At 36.5% G+C, this 24,596-nt stretch overlaps 1 protein-coding gene across 3 annotated transcripts in view; it reads left to right on the top strand.

Moving 5' to 3' along the window:
• Positions 1-23,090, top strand: part of BANK1 (B cell scaffold protein with ankyrin repeats 1) — a 376,364-nt gene extending 353,274 nt beyond the window's left edge. For all 3 annotated transcript variants that reach the window (XM_049885624.1, XM_049885623.1, XM_049885625.1), the window contains 6 exons: positions 6,631-6,809; positions 12,010-12,073; positions 18,528-18,557; positions 20,036-20,091; positions 22,042-22,106; positions 22,366-23,090. In XM_049885624.1, coding sequence (XP_049741581.1) covers positions 6,631-6,809; positions 12,010-12,073; positions 18,528-18,557; positions 20,036-20,091; positions 22,042-22,101 — 389 coding nt within the window. In that variant the 3' untranslated portion in view covers positions 22,102-22,106; positions 22,366-23,090. The remainder of the gene's footprint in view (positions 1-6,630; positions 6,810-12,009; positions 12,074-18,527; positions 18,558-20,035; positions 20,092-22,041; positions 22,107-22,365) is intronic.
• The last annotated feature ends 1,506 nt before the right edge of the window (positions 23,091-24,596 follow it).

Genomic DNA, 24,596 nt, shown 5'->3' with positions numbered 1-24,596 from the left:
CCCAGGAGAAGGTGAAGAGAGGGGCTCAATACTGTACATTGCAACCTGGGACCCTCAAGTAGAGCTCTCTGGTGGAGGGACTGGATGTCAAAAAGACTTCTGCTAGTAATTTATGCAGGAGGTTAGTTGCATGTAGACCTAATAGTACATGATGCCAGAGAACTATGTCCCAACCCTATGTAGCAAAGCACTAGAAAATATCCTGCTAAACTCTGAGATCTTGAGTTCTGAGCTATACTTGTCAAACAGCTCTGCAGTTCTAGGACTTAAAATAAAATTTGACCCAAATACAAACATTAAATCTCTTGGAGAAAAATGATACTATAGATCTGTTCTCCTCAAGAATAATTGAAGAAAAAGAAAAAAAGCAACAACAGCAAATAATAGGAAAACTTCAAAAACTAACCCAGAGGCAGGGAAAGGATTTTTTTTTTTTCCAATTGTGCTTTAGGTGAAAATTTACAGCTGAAGTTAATTTCTCATACAAAAACTTATATACATATTGTTTTGTGATATTGGTTACAGTCCCTACAGTGTGACAGCATACTCCTCCTTTCCATCCCAGGTTCCCTGTGTCCATTCAACCAGTTCCTGTTCCTTCCTGCCTTCTCATCCTTCTTCCAGGCAGGAGCCGCCCATTTGGTCTCCTGTATCTGATTAAACTAAGAAGCACACTCTTCACATGTATTATTTTTTGTTTTGTAGTCCTGTCTAATCTTTGAAGAGTGGCCTTCAGGAATGGTTTCAGTTCCAGGTTAACAGAGCATCTGGGGTCCATAGTTTTGGGGATTCCTCCAGGCTCCGTTGGACCATTAATTCTGGTCTTTTTATGTGAATTTTAGTTCTGCTCCACACTTTTCTCCTGCTCCATCCAGGACTGCCTGTTGTGCTCCTTGTCAGGGTGGTCAGTGGTAGTAGCTAGGCACCATCTAGTTCTTATGGGTCTCAGGCTTATGGAATCTCTTGTTTATGTGGTCCATTAGTCTCTCAGGCTAATATTTTCCTTGTATCTTTAATTTTCTTCATTATCCTTTGCTCCAAGTGGGATAGGACCAATTGATGCATCTTAGATGGCCACTCAAAAGCTTTTAAGACCTCAGACACCTCTCACCAAAGTGAGATGCAGAACATTTTCTTAATAAACTTTGTTATGCCACTTGACCTAGGTGTCCCCTGAAAACATCATCCCCAGGCTCCAATCCCAGCTATTCTGTCCCCCAAAGTGTTTGGATGTGTCCAGAAAACTTCTCAGCTTTTGCTTTGGTCCAGTTGTGCTGACTTCCCCTGTATTGTGTGTTGTCAAGAAGAATTTTTTTTCATAAAGACACAGGATAATTATACTTCTGAAAATGATTCATCTAATGTGTAAGTTTGCAAGACATCTACCCCAAGGGCACCAAACTATCAACATGAAGATAATAGGAAACACACACACACAGTGGCTTTTAAGTAACAATTTCTGATTGCTTAACTCTGAAAATTTTTATAATATCTCAAGTTTTTAGAAAATTTTGTAAGGCAATAACTATAATGAAGAATGAGTCCTTTGAATTTTCATTTATTTAGTTGAAGCTAAAGTATCCAACCTTCAGGTTCAGTCCTAAGTACCTGGCAACAATATGCAGGAACAAAAACGAAAATTTCAAAAAATTGTGAATGCATAAATTGAAAACAAAGAAACAGCAATAGAAAGTAAGGGGTGAAGGTCAGGCTGAGATGAAAGCAAAGCAGATAAAAGACATGTTAGGTGAGGGGACAGAATGAGGTAAAAATATGTGACATGAAGAAAGTCACTGATTGACACAAGGGAGTATGGCAAAAATGAAATAAACTAGACATTGGTCAAAAAGAAGACTGGCATTGTGTAAAATCAAATAATTGAAGCAGAGGACAAACTAGAGAAGTGTTCTTAATATAAGAAAAAACTAAAAACAATAAGGTGATTGATATAGAGAACAGAGATCCAAACTCATGAATAATAGGTGTTTAAAAAATAGACTAGAAATACAACCAAAAACATATTTAAAGAAACCTTTGGGGAATGAGGAAAAAGAGGAATGGAATTTGAAGATGGAATGGGTTCACTGTGATCCAGGAAATAATTAAAGAAAGATACCCATTTAAAACCACCAAAGCAAATTTTTTTAATTATAGGAATGAAAACTCAATTCTAAAACGTTGAGGAAATATTTTAAAGTGGATTTCCTATTAAAAATAAAAATTAGTTTTCAAAATTAGAGAATCTTTTTTTCAATAAAAATATGACCTATTCAATCCACTCTCTGCCTCAATAAAGAGATAATAACAGAATTAATAACATAAGTTTCAGCAATAGAAACAATTGAGAAAAATTCTAAAAAACTAACAAGAAAGGTTTAGATTATGAGATTGTTATCGTTAGCTGTCAGACCCCGATTCATGGCAACCTCGTGCACAACAGAAGGAAACTTTGCCAGGTCCTGTACCATCCCTATGATTGGTTACCTATCGGAGAGTTGTGAATTTGTTTACCTACCAGTCCCCTAGCTAAGTAACAAAAAATAAGTAAATAAATAAAGTAAAAATAAATTAAAAAAAAAAAACAGATTTAAATCTTTGTCACTGTTTCTTTAACCCCTATTACTGACAATTTCTTTTCAATTGTCCACAAAATAACGTGGTATAATGGTACAGTATGATTTGGAAACTCTGGTGGTGTAGTGGTTAAGAGCTACAGCTGCTAACCAAAAGGTCGGCAGTTCGAATCCGTAGTTTCCAGGCACTCCCTGGAAACTACGGGGCAGTTCTACTCTGTCCTACAGGGTTGCTATGAGTCAGAATCGATTCGATGGCAATGGGTGGTGTGTGGTGGTGGATGATACGGTATGACATGACACAGACTTACAGTATAGTATGATTCTTACAGTGTGGTGTGATATGTGGTGTTGTGTGGTGTTGTATGGCATGGATTGGAATAGTATGTATTCCATTGGTAAGCCATTTAGCAAGGTAGAATTTTTTTTTTTTAATTGTAAAAACAATATAGTATTAATACAGAAAGTTGAAAATTAGCATAAGGTAATTTACCTCTGATATCATCACCCACAGAAAAACTAGCATAAATTTTTAAAAATTTATTTCCATGTTTTATTATATGTATAACTTAGCTATATATTTAAAATTTTACAGTATACATAGTTTTGTGTACTGCCTTTGTACTTGTCATATAATAACCACTTTCTGTGCATCCCATAGTCTTTATTATTATTATTTTAAAGATTATATGTCTTAGCTATCCACTGCTGCTATAACAGGAATACCACAAGTAAGTGGCTTTAACAAACAAATTTTTTTTTCTCACAGTTTAGGAAGCTAAAAGTTCAAGTTTAGGGTGCCAGTTCTAGGGGAGGGCCTTCTGTCTCTGTCAGCTCTGGGGGAAAAGTCCTTGTCTCTTCAGCTTCTGTTTCCTGGTTCCTTGGAGATGTCTATATTACTTGGCATCTAACCTCCTCCATCTCTGCTTGCTTAATCTGCTCCTTTTACGTCTTGAAAGTGATTGGAAACCCTGATGGCGTAGTGGTTAAGTGCTACAGCTGCTAACCAGTCAGCAGTTCAAATCTGCCAGGCACTCTTTAGAAATTCTATGGGGCAGTTCTACTCTGTCCTATAGGGTCGCTATGAGTCGGAATCACCTCGACGGCACTGAGTTTGGTTTCCATTTTGGTTTGACTCATGACACATCCTACGCTAGTCCTGTTCGTTAACATAACAAAGGCAACCTGTTCCAAATGGGATTATAACCACAGGCATAGAAGTTAGGATTTATAACACATATTTTTGAGAGACACGATTGAATCCACGTTATACAATAATTATTCATTAAATATCTCATATCTTAGATCCCCTGTTGTTGGGCAATCACGACACTTTCAAATTTTCAGTAAAAATGTTCTTTTAACCAGTCACCCAGGAATGGAAAGAATTTTAATGAAAACCCCAATTTGTTTTCTAACCTAATCTATAGGTTTGTTTACTAGCTGCAAGAGGTTTCTTGATGTGCACTTCACCAATACTTGATCAAACAGACAGCCTTTTAGAGACAAATTGATCCAAAAGAACCTGAAAAGTTAGAAACCATAGTTTGCCCTGAGGCTTTTCTAAGAAGAGACCAAGAGTCTGCCATATGTACAGCTGGCAGCCTGACAAATGCTTTTTGATGAAAAGTATGTTAAACTCATACTAACTTTTCTGAAAGTAAAATAATAAGAAATATAGTCAGGGAGGAAAGAATTACCTCCCATTCCTCATCAAATACTGATTGAGATGCAATAAAGCAGTCTTGCAAACCCTACCAAATGATTACGAGTTACACATTTTTGTTTGATTACTTAGTCTGCCCTTAGGGGGAAAGAGTAAAACACCTGAATCATCGGTCTTTGCGACTTGTCATGCCTAAGAGTAGTTTATCAAGACAAAATGTTTTCATGCTCTCAGTGTAGGAAAAAAACAAGAAGTAAAAACAGATATGCGTAAAATTATTGCAGTTGTAAACAACTAATGTCAGGACTTGGTACCAAGGACTTCTACCGTCGCTCCTAATTTTGTTCTCTTGTTCTCTCTGCACAATTACCCGAGACTGGACCAAAAAAAAAAATTTTTTTCATTTTACTTATATATTACTAGCTAGAATTTGAAAAGTGAATTGAGATGAATATTAAAATTATTCAGCATTTTGCGAATCCATCTAAACCTGCACGTATAGCAAAACTGAAACCGGTACAGTTTTCCGGGAACACTTTCCTTGAGATAACTTCTACAGAAGCAGAAAATCCAGCTGCCTGGGTTGCTTGACAAAAATGGAGTCACACTTCACACTTGGGCAGAGCGAAGATGGGAATGAGGTGATAGGTAAATGGCATAGCTGTTAAATGATGATATGAAATCTACACAGTCTGCCAGCAGTAGCTCATAGAATTCTACTGCAAACTGCATTTTATGAATTGAATTTGAGTGTAAAGGTCTATAATAAGCAAATGCTATAGAAGCAGGATCCCAATTGTTATCTGTGCTTTTTGCTGCTGAACCAGTTACCCCCTGGCTAACTGTGTTTCTCCAAGTCCCCTAGAATTTCGTACTCTATCACCCCAAAGGAAAAGATTTAGTGCTGAATCTCTTGACATATTGTTAGTTCAGGGGGAATAGAACTTCTGAATAGAAAAGGCAAAGCAAATAAAGCACCTGTGGGGATCAGAGTGTTTCAGAGTAGAAATCCTATGTGTCCCATGCAGTTTTCATAGCTGTGACCTTTCAGAAGCAGATACCCAGGCCTTTCTTCCAAGGCACATCTGGGTGGATTGGAACTGCCAACCCTTTGGTTAATAGCCAAGTGGTTTACCACTGTTTCCATCTACCCAGGGACTCCTATCTCAGGTTCAAGTTCCCTTAATTACTAGACATCTGCTATAGAATACTTGAACACTTCTCTATTCCCAAATACCAAAACCCAAAAAACAAACCCATTACCATCAGTAACCAATCCTAATTCTATTAACAAATCCTTATTACTATAGAAATTGAATGCCTTCCTCATTTCCCAGCCTCTGGTCTATACACAGCCTAGTTTATCTATTTCTTTCTCAAAGAAAGGCTCCCAGTAATGAGCAGATTTCTCCATAGGCAGCTCACTGTAATAGTGAGCAGCACTGCCTACTCTCATTCTAGATTCTAGTGGCATATTTAGATTTGACTGTGCATGAAGACACCTGCTCCTGCCTGAGATGGTACAATAAACATGTTGGACCTAACAGAAATACATAAATGAGAAGGTACAAACCCAAATGAGTGCTGTAGCCAGACAGATAGCAAAAGTGCAGGACGTTGTCCCGTGGCTATAAGGAATGGCAGGGATTATGGTAACCGGGGGAATCATGTGCCATCCCCAAAGGCATGCAGATTCATTTATGCCTTTACATACCATCTCGTACAAACAAAATGCTGAATCTAGCCCATGATCTGCCATTTTGCACCTCAAGCTCGTCTCTGGTGTGGTGTTAGCAGCCACATATGGGAAAATGGACTATCTGATGTTCTTATTGTGCTCAGCAAATACTAAATGACATGCTCCAAAATAAACTCTAGAAATAAAAGCATTTCTCTCCAAAATGACCAGCAATGGTTTATTTTCAGTATTCCAGAAACAAATTTTAAAAGGATCCTAAACCTCTAATGGAATCCCTGGTGGTGTAGTGGTAAAGAGCTGCAGCTGCTAACCAAAAGGTCGGCAGTTCGAATCCACCAGGCACTCCTTGGAAGTTCTATGGGGCAGTTCTACTCTGTACTATAGGGTCGCTATGAGTTGGTAATCAACTCAACGGCAGTAGGTTTGGTGTTTTTTTTTTTTGGGGGGGGTGGGGGGCGTTTAAATGTCTAATGATGTTTTTCTGTTTTTTATTCCATGGCACAAGGTGCCAGAAACCACCATTCCTAAGAAAAAAATTGTAAAGAACATGTAATGATTTATTTTGTAGTTGTTCAGGGACAGTTAGGAACAAAAAACTCAGTGCTGCTGATTTGTTCAGAATTCTTACCCCTTGTCCCCCCAGCTGTCCCTACATTGATTTCCTGTTAAAACACCTTCCCCTCCTATTGTAGACAGAGCGCCAATGGAGACTCAAGCCTTTCCCACTCTAAAGGATTGCCTGGCTGCTGGGCAGGAAGAACTCATCCTCCTGCAGGAGAGAGTCAAGACTGGGAAAATGTCTGTGGACGAAGCTCTGGAGAAATTTAAACACTGGCAGATGGGAAAGAGTGGCCTGGAAGTGATTCAGCAGGTAATACTGACTCCGATCCCTTCTGAAACATTCCCTCACTTCAGCAGCTTTGAAGCTTCTTTGTAAATGTTTACTCTTAAGAAGAAATAAAAAGTTAACCATTCTTCAGTTTTTAACTAGCCACAATCAAGATGTTTTCAAACTACCAATTAAAAGTTGTAAAATAACAATAATCCATGTCTGTAAACCATTGGTGAACTCAGTCCTGGACCCAGTGTATCAACACTCATGCTGAATCAGCTTCTAACGCTGTCCTCAGCGTAGTTACTATTTTATGACTCTCATGGCTGAAATTGAGGTGAAGCATCCTTATATTAACATGTGCTCAGCATGAAGAGTCTAATGTGTAGACCAGGCTTAGAGGGAATAAAAAAATGATTGAAATCACATCAGGCAGTAGTCTTAAATGAAATGTAATAAGCTGTATTCTTTTTTCCCTTTTCCCTTTGAACCTTTGAGGTATATGTGTATATGTGTGTGTATAGATAGATAGATATAGATATGGTTGTGCGTGTATTAAATTTACACATATATGCATTAAATTTCTTTGTTTTGCATAAATATTAACCATATTCCTTATCCTATTATTTCTATATGTTAGATGAGTGAGAACAGTCTGATCATATATATATCAGAAGGCCAGTCAGGGTTTGTCAAGTATTAACTTCAGATAGGATTGTCTTCTATAAATGTAATTTACATCCTGAGAGGGAATTGGGGTGAAAACAAAAACAAAATATACCCTATGGACATTTTGACATTTCTCAGTGAGAAGTACCAGGGCATATTCTGTCAACATAGGCCTTCCCACTCCAAAACTATTCCAACTTTTTTTTCTTCTCATTACAGAAACCCCCACTCTCCCAGGTTCCAGTTCTCAGGTAGATATTTGAGTTGTCATTATTAGGTGCCGTGGAGTTGACTCATAGCGGCCCTATTTAAAACAGAACAAGACACTGCCCAGTCCTGCACCATCCTCACAGTCATTGCTGTGTTTGAGCCCATTGTTGCAGCCACTGTATCAGTTCATCTCGAGGGTCTTCCCCTTTTTTGCCGACCCTGTACTTTACCAAGCATGATGTCCTTCTCCAGTGACTGAGTAAACACATTTAATTAGCTAATTTATACATATGTATAAAAGTATCAATAATAGCTTAATATACTGCCTTTCCCAAGGGATAATTTTTATTTAACAGACAGTGTTTGGAAAGACAATTTTTTACAACAGAAAAATGAATCAAAAGCGGTAAAATTCCAGACAAGTGGCATATAGACAGGAGATCACCTAGGCAAGAGGACTTTCTCAGTACATCTGATATAACACATTGTTAGTAACCACCTATACCTAAGGGCTGTTCTGATTGTCTGTTTGTGGCTGGACTTAGTTTAGATTTTGCAATGCTAAGCAAGGGCAGCTAGTTTGCCAAACAAATGCTAAAGAACACTGATTGTAGAGCTCTGCAATTGTTCATTGTTTATGATTAGAATTACAACATTGCTTCTCAATGTGTGCCATGTTCATCATTAAACATCCCTCTTATCCTGAAATGGGATAAAACGTGCTTCAGTGCAGATCTGCTTTCCTTGCTAACCAAAGTTCTATTGTAATAAGCCAATTGTGCTTTATCCTCCTCAGGCCCTTCAATAATAAGGTTTACAATTTAGAGTAATCCAACCTAAATATCTTCTTGGAAATAATTTCAGTAGTAATTTTATTAAAACCTTGCATGTTTTTATTTTGTTTATATTCTATCTTGCTCTAGAAAGAAATTAAAGAGGTCTATAATAACTACGTAGAGACTACTCTGACTTATCTAACATGTAGGGATAATGAGATGATGAAATGGTTAAGCTTTATGTGGAAAAAATAAATAACCCCAGTAAATGCAGGTCAACAGACACTAAGGCTATGAGCTGAATATTTGTTGACTCTAGTTGAATATTGTCAAGGGAATCAGTCATTCCTTAATATAGAAGCCTGGACAAAAATCTGAACAACAAAAAAAGGGATGTTTCATTTATCAATAGAAAAATGGATAAACAAAATTATGTATATATGTGTATGTGTATAGTATATATATGAATATTATTCGATCATAGAGAGAAATGAAGTTTTGATAATGCTACCACATAGATGAACACTGAAAACATTACACTAAGTGAAGTAAGTCAGACACAAGAGGACAAATATTGTATGATCCTTCTTACATGAAGCATCTGGAATAGGCAAATGTGTACAAAGTATATTCGTGGTTACTAGGCACTTGAGGGAGAGAGGATTGGGGAGTAAGAAAAAAGAATGTCCTCCCCATACCCCGAGCAAACATGCACTCTGTCTCTCTCTTTTCCACTTTCCAATATTTCTCTTAGAGTTGCAAAAATATTCATCTGTACACTAGGTATGAATCCATCACAAATAACTATGAAGTTATATGAAAACTGACAAGGTATTATCTTAGGAAATTTAGAGGAAAAATGAGACAAAGAGTTAATTGTCAGAGTTTCTAGAAGAATGAAAACCCATGTAAAATCCCTGAAGTTGAAGACGAGATGGTTGAGAGGATGAAAACTTGCCTTTCCCGCTCCTCACTGCTATGCACAATCACCTAAAGAAGGATGTATTAGTTACCTAGTGCGGATGTAACGGAAATACCACATGTGGGTGGCTTTAAAGAACAGAGGTTTATTTTCTCACAGTCTGAAGGCTGAAAGTCCAAATTGGGGTCTTAGCCATTTGAATTCCTTCTTTGTCCACATTCCCAGGATTCCTTGGGTCCTTGATGTTCCTTGGCTTGTAGAGGATCCTCACATGGCATCTGTCTTCCTCCATGTGTGTGCCTTCGTGTCTATTCTAGTCTTTTTATAACTTAGAAGCGATTAGGTTTAGGATCCACCCTACACTAGTATGACCTCATTAACATAACAAAAACCTACTGCCAAACAGGATCACATCCATGAGTATGAAGGCCAGGAATTCAACACATATTTTGAGGGGGGCACAATTCAATCCATATGATTCTACTCTTTGTTTACCCAAAATTTATGTTTTTCCTGCATGCAAAAACATATTCATTCTAACAAATAATTCCCAAAAGACTAAACCCATTCGGCATCAACTCTTAAGTCCAAAATCTCATCTTCTGAATCATTTAAATCACATATAGATGAGATTCTGGGTGTGGTGCATCCTCAGACAAAATTCCTCTCCATCTATAGACCTGTGAAACTTAGAATAAAATTTACCTGCTTCCAAAATAGAGTGATGGAACAGGCCCAAGGTAGACGTTCCAATTTCAAATGGGAGAAATTAGAGAGAAAGAAGGGGTCATAGTTACCAAAAAAGTCCAAAACTTACCAGGACAGATCTTAGCTTTCAAAGGTTGAAAATAATCCTCTGTTTTCAGGAGCATCTGAGCAATGAACCTGCCTTCCAGACTCTGAGTATTGGTCATATTTCTGGATCCTGAGAGGAGGTCCCTTACCCCTAGATGTCAGCCCCACTTTCTAGGACCACTGGGGCAGCAGCCCCAGCCCCTCATCTGTGGGCAGCCCCATCATGGCCCACCAGCATGGCAACCCTGCCCCCTCAACTTTGGGTGGCAGTCCCATTCTCTTGGCCCACTGGAACTGTATCCCACCCTCTATAACCAAGGTAGGCAGTGACCCTACTCTTTGAAACCTAGTTAGAGGTGGCTCTACCCTTTGAAACTAAGGAAGTAGCAGCTCTGCTTCTCCATGCTCCTTTTGAAAGTCCAGCTTATCTCCAAACTGCTCCCAGGAGGGCTCCTTCCTTTTCCTGGAGTACAACAGATATTTGGAACCATGTAGCTCCATTACCCATTTTTTCTCTGTAGAATTCCAGGAGGCAGACCACGTTCCTTTATTTTGTCCTGCCTCTGTCTCTTTCAGTCTAGGCTGATAGGGTTTCTGCTGAGGTTGTTGATTAGATCTCGGTAGCACAGGTATTTATTTTTTCACAGTTTAGGAGGCTAGAAGTCTGAATTCATGGTTTAGCTCTACAGAGAGGTTCTTCCTTGTCTATTTCAGCCTCAAGTAGCTGCCAGCAATCCTTGGCATTCCTAAGCTTATAGATGTATGTCTCCATCACCTGTCTTCCTCTTCTTCTTATGTACGTCTGCATATATTTTGCTCTTTTTATAACTCAGAAGTGATTTGACTTAGGATCCACTCTACATGGGTATGACCTCATTGGCACAACAAATGAAAAACCCTATTTCCAATGAGGAACACATCTACAGGTACAAGAGCAGAAGAGCCAGGAATTCAATACATATTTTTTAGAGATGGAAACCCTGATGGCATAGTGGTTAAGAGCTATGTCTGCTAACTAAAAGGTCAGTAGTATGAATCCACCAGGCACTCCTTGGAAACTCTACTCTGTCCTATACAGTCTCTGTGAGTCAGAATCAACTCGATGGCCATGGGTTTAGTTTTTTTTTTTTTTTGTAGGGATACAATTCAATCCATAACAAAGAATATGTGTTCCACTCATAGAAGAGGGTCTTTAAAGCAATGAAAATAATTATGTATTTAGGAAAAGTGGTTTCTAGGATTCAAGAGAGAGGGTGAAGAAAAAGTGCCACTCCTATGTTCCCTTCTAAAATGGGATTTATTGAATGTTATCTTGATTTACTCTTTGGTTAAAAAGATAATACATGTTCAATGTGGAATATTTGGAAAACACAGAGAAATTAAAAATGAACTAAGAAGGTGAATACAGTTATATATTTTTTGCACCTCTGTTCCTAGCTCTTAGAATTAGAACACTGAGAAGTAATGTGGCCTACAGAGATGAGAAATGAACTAAGGCAACAGCAAACTTCATGGTATAGCCCTCCTACTTTTGGACAAGCATTATGTTGGGAAAACAGTTCCCCAAAAATTTGGGCTCTGGGTTCCCACTTTGACTCCACCACATACATATGTGTGATTTGGGCAAATTATTTAATTCCTCTGTGCCATAGTTTTAAAATATGTAAAATGGTGATGATGACATGAACTTCATAAAGTTATAAGAACTGAGTAAGACAATACATGTAAAATGTTAAGAATGGTGATTGGAACATCATAAGGGCTAAACACTAAGTAGTAGTGTGGTAGTAATAGTTGATGTTTTCATCTTGGTCTCTGACAAATTTGTAAATCTTGACTTCTGTTTTCTGGCCTTCTCTTCACTAAGGAAAAGCTACGTCAACTACGAGATTGCATTATTGGGAACAGGCCAGAAGAAGAAAATGTCTATAGTAAGTAAAATTTACCTGCTATTCAAAAACAATAGACTGATGTAATGGAAAATGCAAGGGTTGTTGTACTGAACAGTACTGAGTTCAAATCTACACTTCATCACTCCCACGTGTTTGACCTAGAGAGTGTCTTAATCTCTAGCACTCAGGTTCCTTTACAAAGCAGAATAATTATGCATATTTCTGGCGGTGCTTGTGTGAATTAGCATACAAAATAATTATCACATTCTCTGACCTATAATGGACGCTCAATAAAAGCTAGTTATTTTCTTTTCCTTGACTTCTATGTCATTTGCAAATAGGGTACTTTTGCTCTGTTTTTCTTTTTTTTCTTAATATGAACCATTGTATAGGAAATTAAATTATTAAGGAGTCATACTTTTTTAATAAGGTAGAATATTCTCAATATAGTCAATTCTCACAATTGTCCACATGTAGATCATTTTAAATCTCAGGTTGGCTTTTAATACAGCTAGCATACTTCTTGGCAATGCAGATTTCCCTTGCTAATAATTAACAGTTGTTCTCAGAAAAAAAAAAAAAAAAACACTAATTTTAATGTTAATGCAAACCAAACCTTATTAAGATGACAAATCTTCTCCAAAAGTAAATAACACATTCCAAAATTGAAAATAAATTATGTTGTTCTTATCTAACTGCTCTTTCCTTAAGTCTCTACCCCTGCATAGATAATTAAAAACTGCCAACCACCAGCAAAACTTAAAATCTTTCATCTCTTTCGTTTTCAATAATTTTAGCCAGTGCTTCATGTTGAAATTCATGATGTTGAAATTTGTTTTCTTTTCATACTATTGGGATGTTATCCACTTTTCTATAGAAAATTATTTAAGCTCTTAGAAATGTCTCCTAAAACAGAATTACCCTTTACTACAATAATTAAGGTCATAAACACACGGCTGATTTACAGATGATTGAGTTCTAGAGACCACCATTCTAATGTGTAATGAGATTAAAATTGCAAAGTCTATAAGCACTCTTAGTGAGAAACATTAAGTAGTAGTGATATAATACTACTTGTTGTTGTTGTGTGCCATCAAGTTGATGCACTTATCTTATTAATTTCTGACAGTAATTAATAAGATAAATTAATTTCTACAAAGCCTATTTAGTAGGCATTATTCCCAACTAACAAATAAGGAAACAGAGGCTCTGAGAAACTAAGAAACTAAAACACACAGATTAGAAACTACAACTCATTTTTGTTCAATCCGAAGTCAATTCTCTTCTTACTGATGTCTTAATTAAGAATCAGTTAGTTCCCCTTCCAATCACAATAGAATAACTGGTACCAGACTAATTCTCCCGGTGCATATAACTCTAATACTGGGCACAGTTATGAAACAATTTTTTTTCTGGCAGTAAATAAAAGGCAGCCCAAGACTACAGTCCCAGAGACCAGTAGAACTCATGAGATGGGTCAGGGGAATATTTCTCAACTAGAGTCCTATTGAACTGAAGAGGCAGAGATTCCTGGTCATAGATCATGAGAGCTGCTGGCGTTCGTGTGGTGAGGCATTAAAGAGGAAGTCACTGGGGGAGACATAGCCTCAGAAGTGTAGGATAGGGACTCCACAAGTCTGTGGCTGAGCAATGACCCGTACATGTGCAGGGCAAGACCACTCTCAATGCATACAAGATAGCATAAGCTAGGGCACTGAAAACACAGCAGAAATAATAGAGCTTGAGCAGTGTCAGAGGAAGAGCAGTGCTGGGGAGTTTTAGTCCTGTTTTGCCAGAATGGAGAGCTCTCCTTAATACCTTGCTACAATTCCTGGCATCATGCTGTGTCAAAAGAGATGTAAGAAGTAAGGACCATGACCTTGAGTAACATCTACTCTAGACCTGCCCAAACAGAGCTTTAAACCAAGCCCCTACAAAATCTGTGTGGGAGACAGAGTTTGTAGACTGAGGCCACCAAGCTGGGGGATCTTGGAAAATAACTGGAGCTTTATATAGATTAACACTAAAAAAACATAAAACTAAGCCTATGCAAGTTTAGGCCAGGAATTGACTGCCTGTTCAAAGAAGAATCTACACTCATCAGAGGAAGATTACAGAATTTAGATTATTCAGAAGATTCTCTGCAGTGTCCAGTATTCAATAATTAAAAAAAAAAGACATAGAAAGAAACAGAACAAAGTAATATATAATAGAGTTAAAAAAAAATGGCCATCAATAAAAACTGAACCTGGTATTGCCCAGCTGTTGGCCTTAGTAGATAAAAGACTTTAAAACAGTTCTTATAAACATAATAATATTAAAGAAAATATGATTTTAATAAATGAATAAATAGAGAATCTCAGCAGAAAAAAAAGGAACTATAAAAGACCAAATGAAAATTGGAGAAATCAGTTTTACAATGAAAGAAGTGAAAAATTCATCAGATAAGCTTATCAGCAGTTTGGATACAGCAGAAGTAAAGGTTACTGAACTTGAAGACAGACCAACAGAAATTATGTAATTTGATAAGCAGATAAATAAAAAGATTTTTTAAGTATACGGAACCTCAGAGACTTATAGGACAATGTAAACCAATCTAGTGTACTTGTGGTACATAGGGTTTTCACAGAATATTGCCTGATAAGGTATGTCTTACCCAAGCCATGGTCTTTTCAATCACCTCATATGCATACAAAAGCTGGACACTGAAAAAGGAACATAAAAGAACAATTGATGCATTCAAATTATGGTGTTAGTGAAGAATATTGAGTATATTGCCAAAACAAGGAACAAATCGGTCTTAAAAGAAATAGAACCAGAATGTTCCTTAGAAGCAAGGATGATGAGACTTTGACTAGCTTACTCTGGAGATGATATCAGGAAAGACCAATTGCCAGAAAAGAACATACGTTTGGTAAACTAGAGGGCCGATGAACATGAGGGAAACCCTCAATGAGGTGGATTGACACAATAGCCAAAACAATGGATTCAAACATACCAATGGTCATGAAGGTGGTACAGGACCAGGCAACATGTTATTCTGCTATAAATAAGGTTATCATGAGTCAGACCCAACTCAATGGCAACTAACAACAATAAAGCATACTTGTAACTTAGAGTCCCAAAGGAGAAAAACGTAGATTGGGCAAAACATTTTTGAAGAAATAATGGCCAAAAACTTACCAAATTTTATTCAAACCATCTACCTACAGTTCCAAGAATTTCAAAGAGCTTAACAGCAAGATTATTAAGAGAACTACATTTAGGAAACTTGTAGCCAAACTACTTTAAGCCAGGGTAAAAAGAAATTCTTGAAAACAGCCAGAGAAAGAAGACACCTTACATATAGAAGAGCAAGGATAAGAAAACTACTAATTTCTCATCAGATGCAATGGAGGACTAAAGATGATGGAATGGCATCTTTAAAGTACTAAAAAAAAAAAAAAAAACTTAGAATTCTATAACCAGAGAAAATGTCCTTCAAAATTTGGTGAAACAAAGACATTTTCAGATAAATGAAATCAAAGAATTCAGAGACAGTAAATCCACAATGCAAAAAATGCTAAAGAATGTCATACAGGGTGAAGACAGTGTTAACACCTGGAAACTCAAATGTACACTAAGAAATAAGGAGCATTGGAAATGATACAATGTAGGTAGATGTAAAATATTATGTTTCTTTCTTCTCATAAATTATTTTAAAGACTGCAATTTACAGAAAAGATAGTACTTAAGGTAGGTTTATAACACACGAAGCAGGACGTGATGACTACAATCACACAAAGGACAGAGTGTGCAGATAAATGGAATTATATGGCTTTAAAATTTTTGTATTGTGAAGTGAAACATGTGGAGTGTGAAGAACCAGGTATAAAGTAAGAAGGGAAAAGGGAAAGGTAGAAAGTATGAAGTGCCAAGTGTAAGGCATGAAGCATGAAGAGGTCAAATAGGAAACCATAAGAAACTAATTCCACTTGAATAATAATGAAAACATATCAAAATTTGTGGGATACAGCTAAAGCAGTATGAAGGGAAATTTATAGCTATAAAGGTCGTAGTAAAAAGTTTCTACTTTAAAAAAAAAAAAACCACTATTTAAAAGGAAACTAAAAAAAAAAAAGGAGCAAACTAAATCCCAAAATAATAAAGATCAGAAATCAAAGAAAAAGAGGTGAACAATAGAGAAAATCAACAAATCCAAAAATTGGTTATTTGAAAATATAAGTAAAATTGATACTTCCCTGGCATGAAAAAATCAAGAGAAAACAAAAGTTGCCTATATCAATAATTAAAGCAATGATCTCACATCAGCTCCTAAGACATTTAAAGGACACTAAAGAAATAGAATTAACTTCTTGCCAATATATTTGACAACTTGGATGAAAAAAAATTACTTGCGAAACAAAAACTTACCAAAACTGACTCAAAACAAAAAACAAAAACTACAGTTCTCTGAGTATAGTTTTTGTATAGTTCTGACTTTTAGAACCATGTTAATGTTTCATATATTTAATGTACAAGGATGGGTGGGTGAGGAGAAAAATGGAATAGAAACAGAAGCCAATGATCAAAAGAAATATTATTACAAATAAATAACAGCCACACTGAAGGAGGATAGAAAACACTAATGCAAATAATTTTAGAAAACAGCATATTCCCAGGGTAAAGATAAAAATACATTGCATAAAAATTATACTTTATGATTCATAGGGTTTATTTTCCCACAGGTGTGTAGTTTAGCAACTGCCAAACTGCTTTATATATATTCTAGGATTGAGAAATAAATGTCCTGTGTATAATAAGAGCTAGTTTTCTACTGTCAGAAAAAGGAGTTACAAATAAGGAAAGGGGGAAGGTTAGAATGAATCTTGTGGTATTGGATTGGAAGTATAACACTCATGGTTGTTATATTATAGATAAATAAATACAGAAATATAGATGTGTATATACAAATAAAAAAAAAATTTTTTACAAATACATGCATATATTTCCTTAGCTCTGCTGAGAGGACCTAGAAGCAATGACAACCCAGTACCAATGAGCACACCTAGCACCCACACCTTATTTTACAAAAACAAAGGCCAATAATCATGTGAAAAGATGCTCAACATCATTACTAATCAGGAAAATGAAAATTAAACTACAGTGAGATACCACTGCTCAACAGCTACCCATCCCATTGCCATCAAGTCAATTCTGACTCATAGCGACCCTATAGGACAGAGTAGAACTGCTCCATAGAGTTTCCAAGGAGCGCCTGGTGGATTTGAACTGCTGACCTTTAGGTTGACAGCTGTAGCATTTAACCACTATGCCACCAGGGTTTCCACTTAACTAACACAGCTAAAATGTACTCTCATTCATTGGGTAGGAGTATAAAATAGTGCAGTGGACTTGGAAAATAATGTGGCAGTTTATTATAAAGTTAAATATGCATTTACTGTACGGCTTGGAAACCCTGGTGGTGTAGTGGTTAAGTGCTATGGCTGTTAACCAAAAGGATGGCTGTTCAGATCCACCAGGCGTTCCTTGGAAACTCTATGAGGCAGTTCTACTCTCTTCTGTAGAGTTGCTGAGTTGGAGTCTACTCGACGGCAATGAGTTTGGTGTTTGGTTTTATATGGCTTAGCCTTTCTACTCTTAGGTGTTTTTCCAAGAGAAATGAAAACATATGTCCACCCAAAGACTTTTTCACAAAAGTTCACAGCAGTTTCATTCATAATAGCCAAACTGGAAACAACCCAAATGTTTAATAGGAGAATAGATAATTATATTGTGGTATATTCATACAGTGGAATACTACTCACCAATAAAAAAGGAGTAATTACTATTATACAATGAATGAATGAATTGTGAATGAATGCATGAGTGATTGAATCTCAAAATGTTATGTTAAGAGAAAGATACCAGACCCAAAAGAGTATGTGCTGTATATTTCCATCTATATGGCATTCTAAATAGAACTAATCTAGGCAAAACCACAATAGAGATAGATTTCAAATCAGGAATTGCCAGGGGCGACTGGGTAAGGATTGATGTAAAGGACACAAGGGAACGTTCTGCAGAGATGAAATGTTCTCTTTCTTAAATGGAGTGGTGTCTGTATAGATTTGTCAAAAGTCATTAGCCTATGCTTTAAAAAGTTTCATTTGTATGTGATTATTTCTGAATATTGCTGACTTTAAATAAAGGATTGAGCAGTTCTAGTTAAAGAAATATCAAAATAGAGTGGCAAGCTTTTGTTAAGTGTGAAATATATCTAAAATCATCATCCTTGGGACAAAGGTCAGGAAGATAAAAGTAATAAAGGACATGGTTTCACACTTAGTAGCTGGAAGTAGATAGATTTGGGGTTAGCATTTTGAAATCATACTGATATTTCATAGCCACCTCAAAGATAAGAAGTAGTCAAAAAATAAAAAGAAGGGAGTTTAGGATAAACATTGAGCAAAACTCAATAACGTGCTTTGTTTTTTTTTGTTTTGTCTTCTAGATAAACTCACCATTGTGCACCATCCAGGTGGTAAGTTCTTGGTATCTTTTGAAGGATTTAGGACTAAAACAAAGCACATAGTAAACCAGTTTTCAATACTAGCATAATATAATTAAGGAGGCCAGTGTAAAAACTCACCTAGGTTTTATATTTACATCCAAAGCCATTTGACATCTGAAATTAACAAAATGATGCTAGAGTAGCAATGCTGTTGTGTGCCATCAAGTCAATTCCAACTCATAGTGACCCATGCGACAGTGTAGAACATCCCCACAGGATTTTCTTGGCTGTGATGTTTATGGAAGCAGATCCCTCTGAGCAATTGGGTGGTTTCAAACCACCAACCTTTTTGTTAGCGGTGTTAATCATTGTACGACCAAGCCTCCTTGTAGCAACACTGGAGACATTGTAATATGTGCTTTGAACTTTGACTAGCCTGGCTCTCCACAACTTACTTGTTGTGACCTTTGCCAAGTCACTTAAGCTTTCTAGGTCCGTTTCCTCATATGAAAATGGGGATAACAATTCCTACCATGAACAATTGTTAGAAAGATTGGTGATGAAATATGTAAATGGAGGACGATGTTTGATAAGCGGGGGTTATTATTAGAACAAATGAAATAAAACTTGAGTAACACCTGAGAGAGCGAATCACTGCAATACGTGAAGGATGCTGAGGTAGGCATGTGCGTGGGATGTTGGGAGGGCAAAAAGGATCTAAAGAGTAAACTAGAAGCAATTGTTTACAGCCTTGACCAAAGCCCTGTCTGTGGGAATGGAGAAGCAATAGAACTGAGTCATGTTGCTGGGATGGAAAATGAAGGCTATTTTAAAGGCAAGAGGAGCAGTCCAACCAATGGACCAGTTACCATTGAGTTGATTCCAACTCATAGTGACACCATGTGTGTCAGAGTAGAGCTGAGCTCCATAGAGATTTTAGAACACCAGGCTTTTTTTTGAAGGTGTGTGTTGGTAGACCTAAACCTCCAACATTTCAGTTAGCAGCCAACCATATTAACCATTTACACCAACCAGGGACTCCTCATAGCATGGGTCAAGTAGGAACAAGTTTTAGTAGAAAAGTGTACTTTGTAATAGGCCAATTTTGGTAAATGGGTAAAAGAAAAAAAGGAAAAGGAGGAGAGGAAAGGGTAATATAAGGGGAGAGGAAAGACAACAGGAATAATCAAATGGAAGTTGTTATTCAGAGGCGTTGGAAAGATTGTTCTGACTTGAAGTGACTTGGTTGGATTGAAATTAAAGGTAAAAGTGTAACACTTTGACCCAAGTCAATCCATACAGGTAAAAAAAAAAATTAGTGGCACATTTGCCAAGGGTGCTCTTTCAATATTCCCTTTTTATCTCTTTATAATTTTTTTCTTTCTCCATATCCTACTCTTCAAATATATCATTAAAAAGTTTGTTTATAAACTTTTCTAATCATTGAATAAATGAATCATTGAATGTGTGAGTGACTGAAGAGATGGTAATAGATTTTGCATTTCTAGGTAATGAAACTTCTCACAATGAAAATATGCTATATAGCATACCTTCTGGTAATAAGGTAAGCTTCATTCATCTTAATTTTTATAAAATACGAAGAAAGAACTTCTCTTTCAAGAAAGAACATGAGAGCCTGTTATCCTGCCTATGTTTGAAACATTCTAACAAATATGAAAAAGAAAAATAAGATTACATGAGCATATATGTATAAAAATCCATGAGCCATAATTTCAGAAAATTAACTATTTGGAACAAACCAAAATGAAACTCAAACAAAAAAAAAAAAACATTGAGACCAAAGTGTGACTGAATTCAACATGTCCACACCAAGCAAGTCTTAAAGGAATTATGAATACATCTGTTTTAGTAACATCTATATGATGGGTCTGTTTGAACCACAATGTATACAGTCCTTAAAGTCTAGCTATAGAAAAAAGTATAGCTCCAAAATACCACTGATGCAAAGACCTATCACTTCACATTGTAGAGTTAACTGAAAATGAATTGCTACTGAGAGACTAAAAATAACACTAAGCAAGGACAACAGTAATTGAAAACCAAGACAATTCAAGACAACGCTGATAATGCCCTGATTACAAATTTTCTTCATAAAATCATGGTATTCCAATTATCTTGAATGCACTTACGTGATAGGAAATTTGCACTATTACCAAAGGTCATGTGGCAGTCAGATTTTTAGCTAAAATCCTGAAGTAGAGCCCTTGGTGACTTCTTATAATGAACTAATTGTAGTTTACCAAATTTTAGTAAATCTTTAAGCTCACTTATGTTTCAAGTAAATCATAAGTAATCGTGACAGTAAGTTGTTCACCCTTAAGAATTGATGGAAATATCACTAGACTTATTGAACTGTAGCGGAATTGTAGGATGTCACCCAGACCCACGAGTTTATGAAAATACCTATGCCAAACAAAGATCCTTCCACAATGATCTGCAAGACCACACGACCATGGCATTTTTTTAAATCATATTTTATTGTGCTTTTGGTGAAAGTTTACACAGCAAATTAGGTTCTTATTTGACAATTTCTATACAAATTGTTCAGCAAAATTACGTTTTTCACAATATGTCAACATTCCCATGAATTGCATTCTGGGAGTTCCTATTCCAGTACTCTAGTTTTCCTGCCCCTCCCCCGCCCCCCCCCGTCATCTCATCTTTGCTTTAGAGTAGTTGTTGAGCTTTTGATCTCATACAGATGGTTGTTTAATGGAGCCCCGTACTCATGGGTTATCCTTTATTTTGTGTGCCAATCTGTTATTTTGCTAAAAGGTGACCTCAGGGGATAGTTTTGGCTCAAAGTTTAAAGAGTATTCAGGGCAATAGTCTCAGGGAGTCCTCCAGTCTCAACTGGTCCAGTAAGTCCTGTTCCATGTTTTTCTCCCATTCCATCGAGGTGTATCTCCTGTGGCCCTGATGAGAATGGTCAGTAGTGGTAGCCAGGCACCATCTAGTTCTTCTGGTCTCAGAGAAGATGAGGCTATGGCTTGTGTAGGCTATTAGCCCTAAAGACTAGTTTTTTTTCTCTAAAACTTTGGTTTCCTTCTTTCTCTTTTGCTCCTAATAAGTAGAGACAAGTAGTTGTATCTTACATGGCTGCTTGCAAGACTTTAAGACCCCAGATGCTACTGACCTCACTGGGATGCAGAATGTGAACTTTGTGGTGCCAATCGACTGAGTTGTCCCATGAGACTAAGAAGCTCAGTATGGCTTTTTTTTTTAAAAGCAAGATTTTGGGTAACAGGAAAAGAGTATGAATTTCCAAAACTTAGGCTGATCTCCCTCAAAATAGGAATAAAATTTGAATTCAAGACTTTGATGTAGTTGAACTTTACAATGATTCTATTTCCTTTAAGGTGGTGGATCACCTTGCCAGGTGCCTGTACAAAGCTATTTTTTCCACGGCTATGAAGTGCATCTATGCCTTTGTCATGTTTCTTTGTTAAGCCTTGAAATGGAGAAATGCTAACTGTGTATCTTTCTTTTATAGCTTTCTGCTCGACCCCAAGTTGAAAAAGAATTTGGTTTCTCTAGCAAGAAAGATTATTAAATAAGGTAAAATATTAGTTGTCTATATTTTTTAGAAAACCTAAAGCAGGCTAGTTAGGGACCTGAAGAAATCATTTATCCAGGAAGCAGAACACTTTAAATATTTCATTGTCCTCTCCTGAAAAGATAAACATGTGTATTTTTCAAGCTAAACATGATTGTTTCTTAGAAAGATTGATGTATAAGGCTGATTTTATGCTTAGCTAATCAATTTCTATTGATGATCCATTATTCACTAATACATTTCCTGTGATCTCATTTTCAGGTTATTATAATGAAACTCAAGAATCTGCAAGCATTGTGTTTTCTGAGTGAAGCAAACTCACCTTTGGATTGCCTGCACTCTCCAGGGCAAATCTATACTATGAAAGCAGAAATGAGCCTCTGGATTTTGGGAAATTTGTTGTTGCTGCAGTTTAATTGGCATTATACCTGCTCTAGATGAGTATATAAAAATTAAAATTGAACTCCATAGAGCATTGGCACTCTTTGAAAATTCTTACACTTTACAATGCACTTGCCACTTCAGCTATTTTCAATTTTGAAAATTAAAGGAAAATAAGAATAGAGAAGTTAAAGGCTACATAGCTTTTGGGGCACTAACCTTAATAGTTTATCCCTGCCCTTAGAATAGCTATGAAAATACAAATTTGTTCGGTACATAATTGCCTGATCCATTTTCTAGATTTCTCACATTCAAAACTTCAGTTATTATTGTCATATCATGTATACAGACCTTCCCTAATTTAGGGCCTATTTTTAATTTTCTACATCTTGAATTAATATACATTTCCACAACCTATAATCTTCATTAAAAGACTTACAATGTCATCAACCTATTTCTTAGAAACAGCTTATTAGCTCAGAACAGAATGAAATTTTATCATTCTATGTTCTCCATGTAAAATTGCTACAAATAAATGTCTAAACCTATGTCTGACTTTTCAAAATAAATGCATGATAATTAGCTACCAAATTCTTCTGGTTACCAGTTTAAATAAAGAAGTCTACTGAAAATTTTTCAAAGTAAACTCAATTTCACTGTGTAGATCCCATACGGTAAACTCACAGGTTTTTTTTTGTTGTTGTTTTGTTTTCACAGCTTCTAAAAAGTGATAGAAATATCTATTTACAGTCTTTTTGCAAAATCTTTCTCATAGGTTTCTCAAAACTATTAATATTTGAATTGTGGGATTTTATATTAAAACAAAGTAAAGAAATGCTCAAGTTTATCATGCAAGGTAGTCATGGCAAAGCACACAGGTAAGAGCACAAGATAGTCATTTAAGACTGGAGAATCAGAACAATATAAGCTTGTTTAATGGTTAGAGTACAATCATTAGACTTCAGGCATTTACTTTTAACCAGTGGCCTTGGGAGGAAGGCTTGACCACAGTTCATGATCAGCAGAGGTCCCTCTAATTGGGGTCCAAGGTCAGCCGCAGTGGTCAGTCTCATTCTTCACTTCTGGCGGGATCTCAGTCTTAGCAGAGTGTCAGAGTCTAAAGAGAGATATTGTGCCTCTGCCTTCTCCCATTGAATATGTAGAAGTCCAGAGTTTATATGTGATTTTCTTATCTGGACTCATACACTAAGGGCCAGGTGATGTAATGTCTAATAAAGACTAGTATGTTGCATCTTCTCTTAAAGGTCAGAGATTAGCTGTATGTTGCATCTTTTCTTCAAGGAGAGATTAACGAGATTGTTTGTGATTTACTTACATCTCATGGCCAATTTACAGAGCTTTAGCTATGTGTTGAGCCCTGGTGGTGCAGTAGCTAAAGCTATATGTTACTTTTGTTTGTTTTTTTTTTTTAAATCGCAGCTTGTAGGTGCAAGGCCAATTTAGAGAGGTTATTTACAACATATTTCTACTTCTTAGGCCATTCTCATTATGAGTGACTTATACATATGTGGTTTGAGAGCATTACAGAAGCATACATTACAGTACTTTAAAACAAGCTGAGACTTTCAAAAATAATACAAGCTTGATTATTCCCTAATCAAGAGATGCTTCTAATTATGACATCTGAAAATTCGGTCCATAGTATCACGTCTAAGCTTTCAAGAGATGGCTTGTCCTTGTACTGACTGAGAGCCACCATTTCTGTGGGCTTTCCCATCCAAAGCGTTAGGAAAAGCAACAGGAAAACTGACTGCTCTGCTATCATTTTTTAGATCTATCAAATTCAGATATAGGTATCATTTCTAAAGTAAGAATTTCGATATTGGCCTGTGACTGATGCCTACAGCTCTATCATTGACTTGATTCTTATTAAAAATGTGAGCATTCAAGGATAGGTACAATGTGAATTTTGCTAATTATAATATAATTGGGTAATTCTTTTCTTGAGACTCTGTTAAGAGGAGAAGCAGGAGATAAGGCCAGTGTGTTATTCAGGTCTCTAATGTAGATGGAAATCTAAAACTAGGATCTCTAAATACTGCCCTTATGAACTGGGCTAACTGTAGAATAAAACATGGCCAAAATCCCCT

Source organism: Elephas maximus, chromosome 5 (assembly GCF_024166365.1).
Source record: "Elephas maximus indicus isolate mEleMax1 chromosome 5, mEleMax1 primary haplotype, whole genome shotgun sequence".
NCBI classification, from domain to species: Eukaryota; Metazoa; Chordata; class Mammalia; order Proboscidea; family Elephantidae; genus Elephas; species Elephas maximus.
The sequence above is the reverse complement of the archived record's forward strand: the minus strand, read 5'-3'. Positions and strand labels throughout refer to the sequence as shown.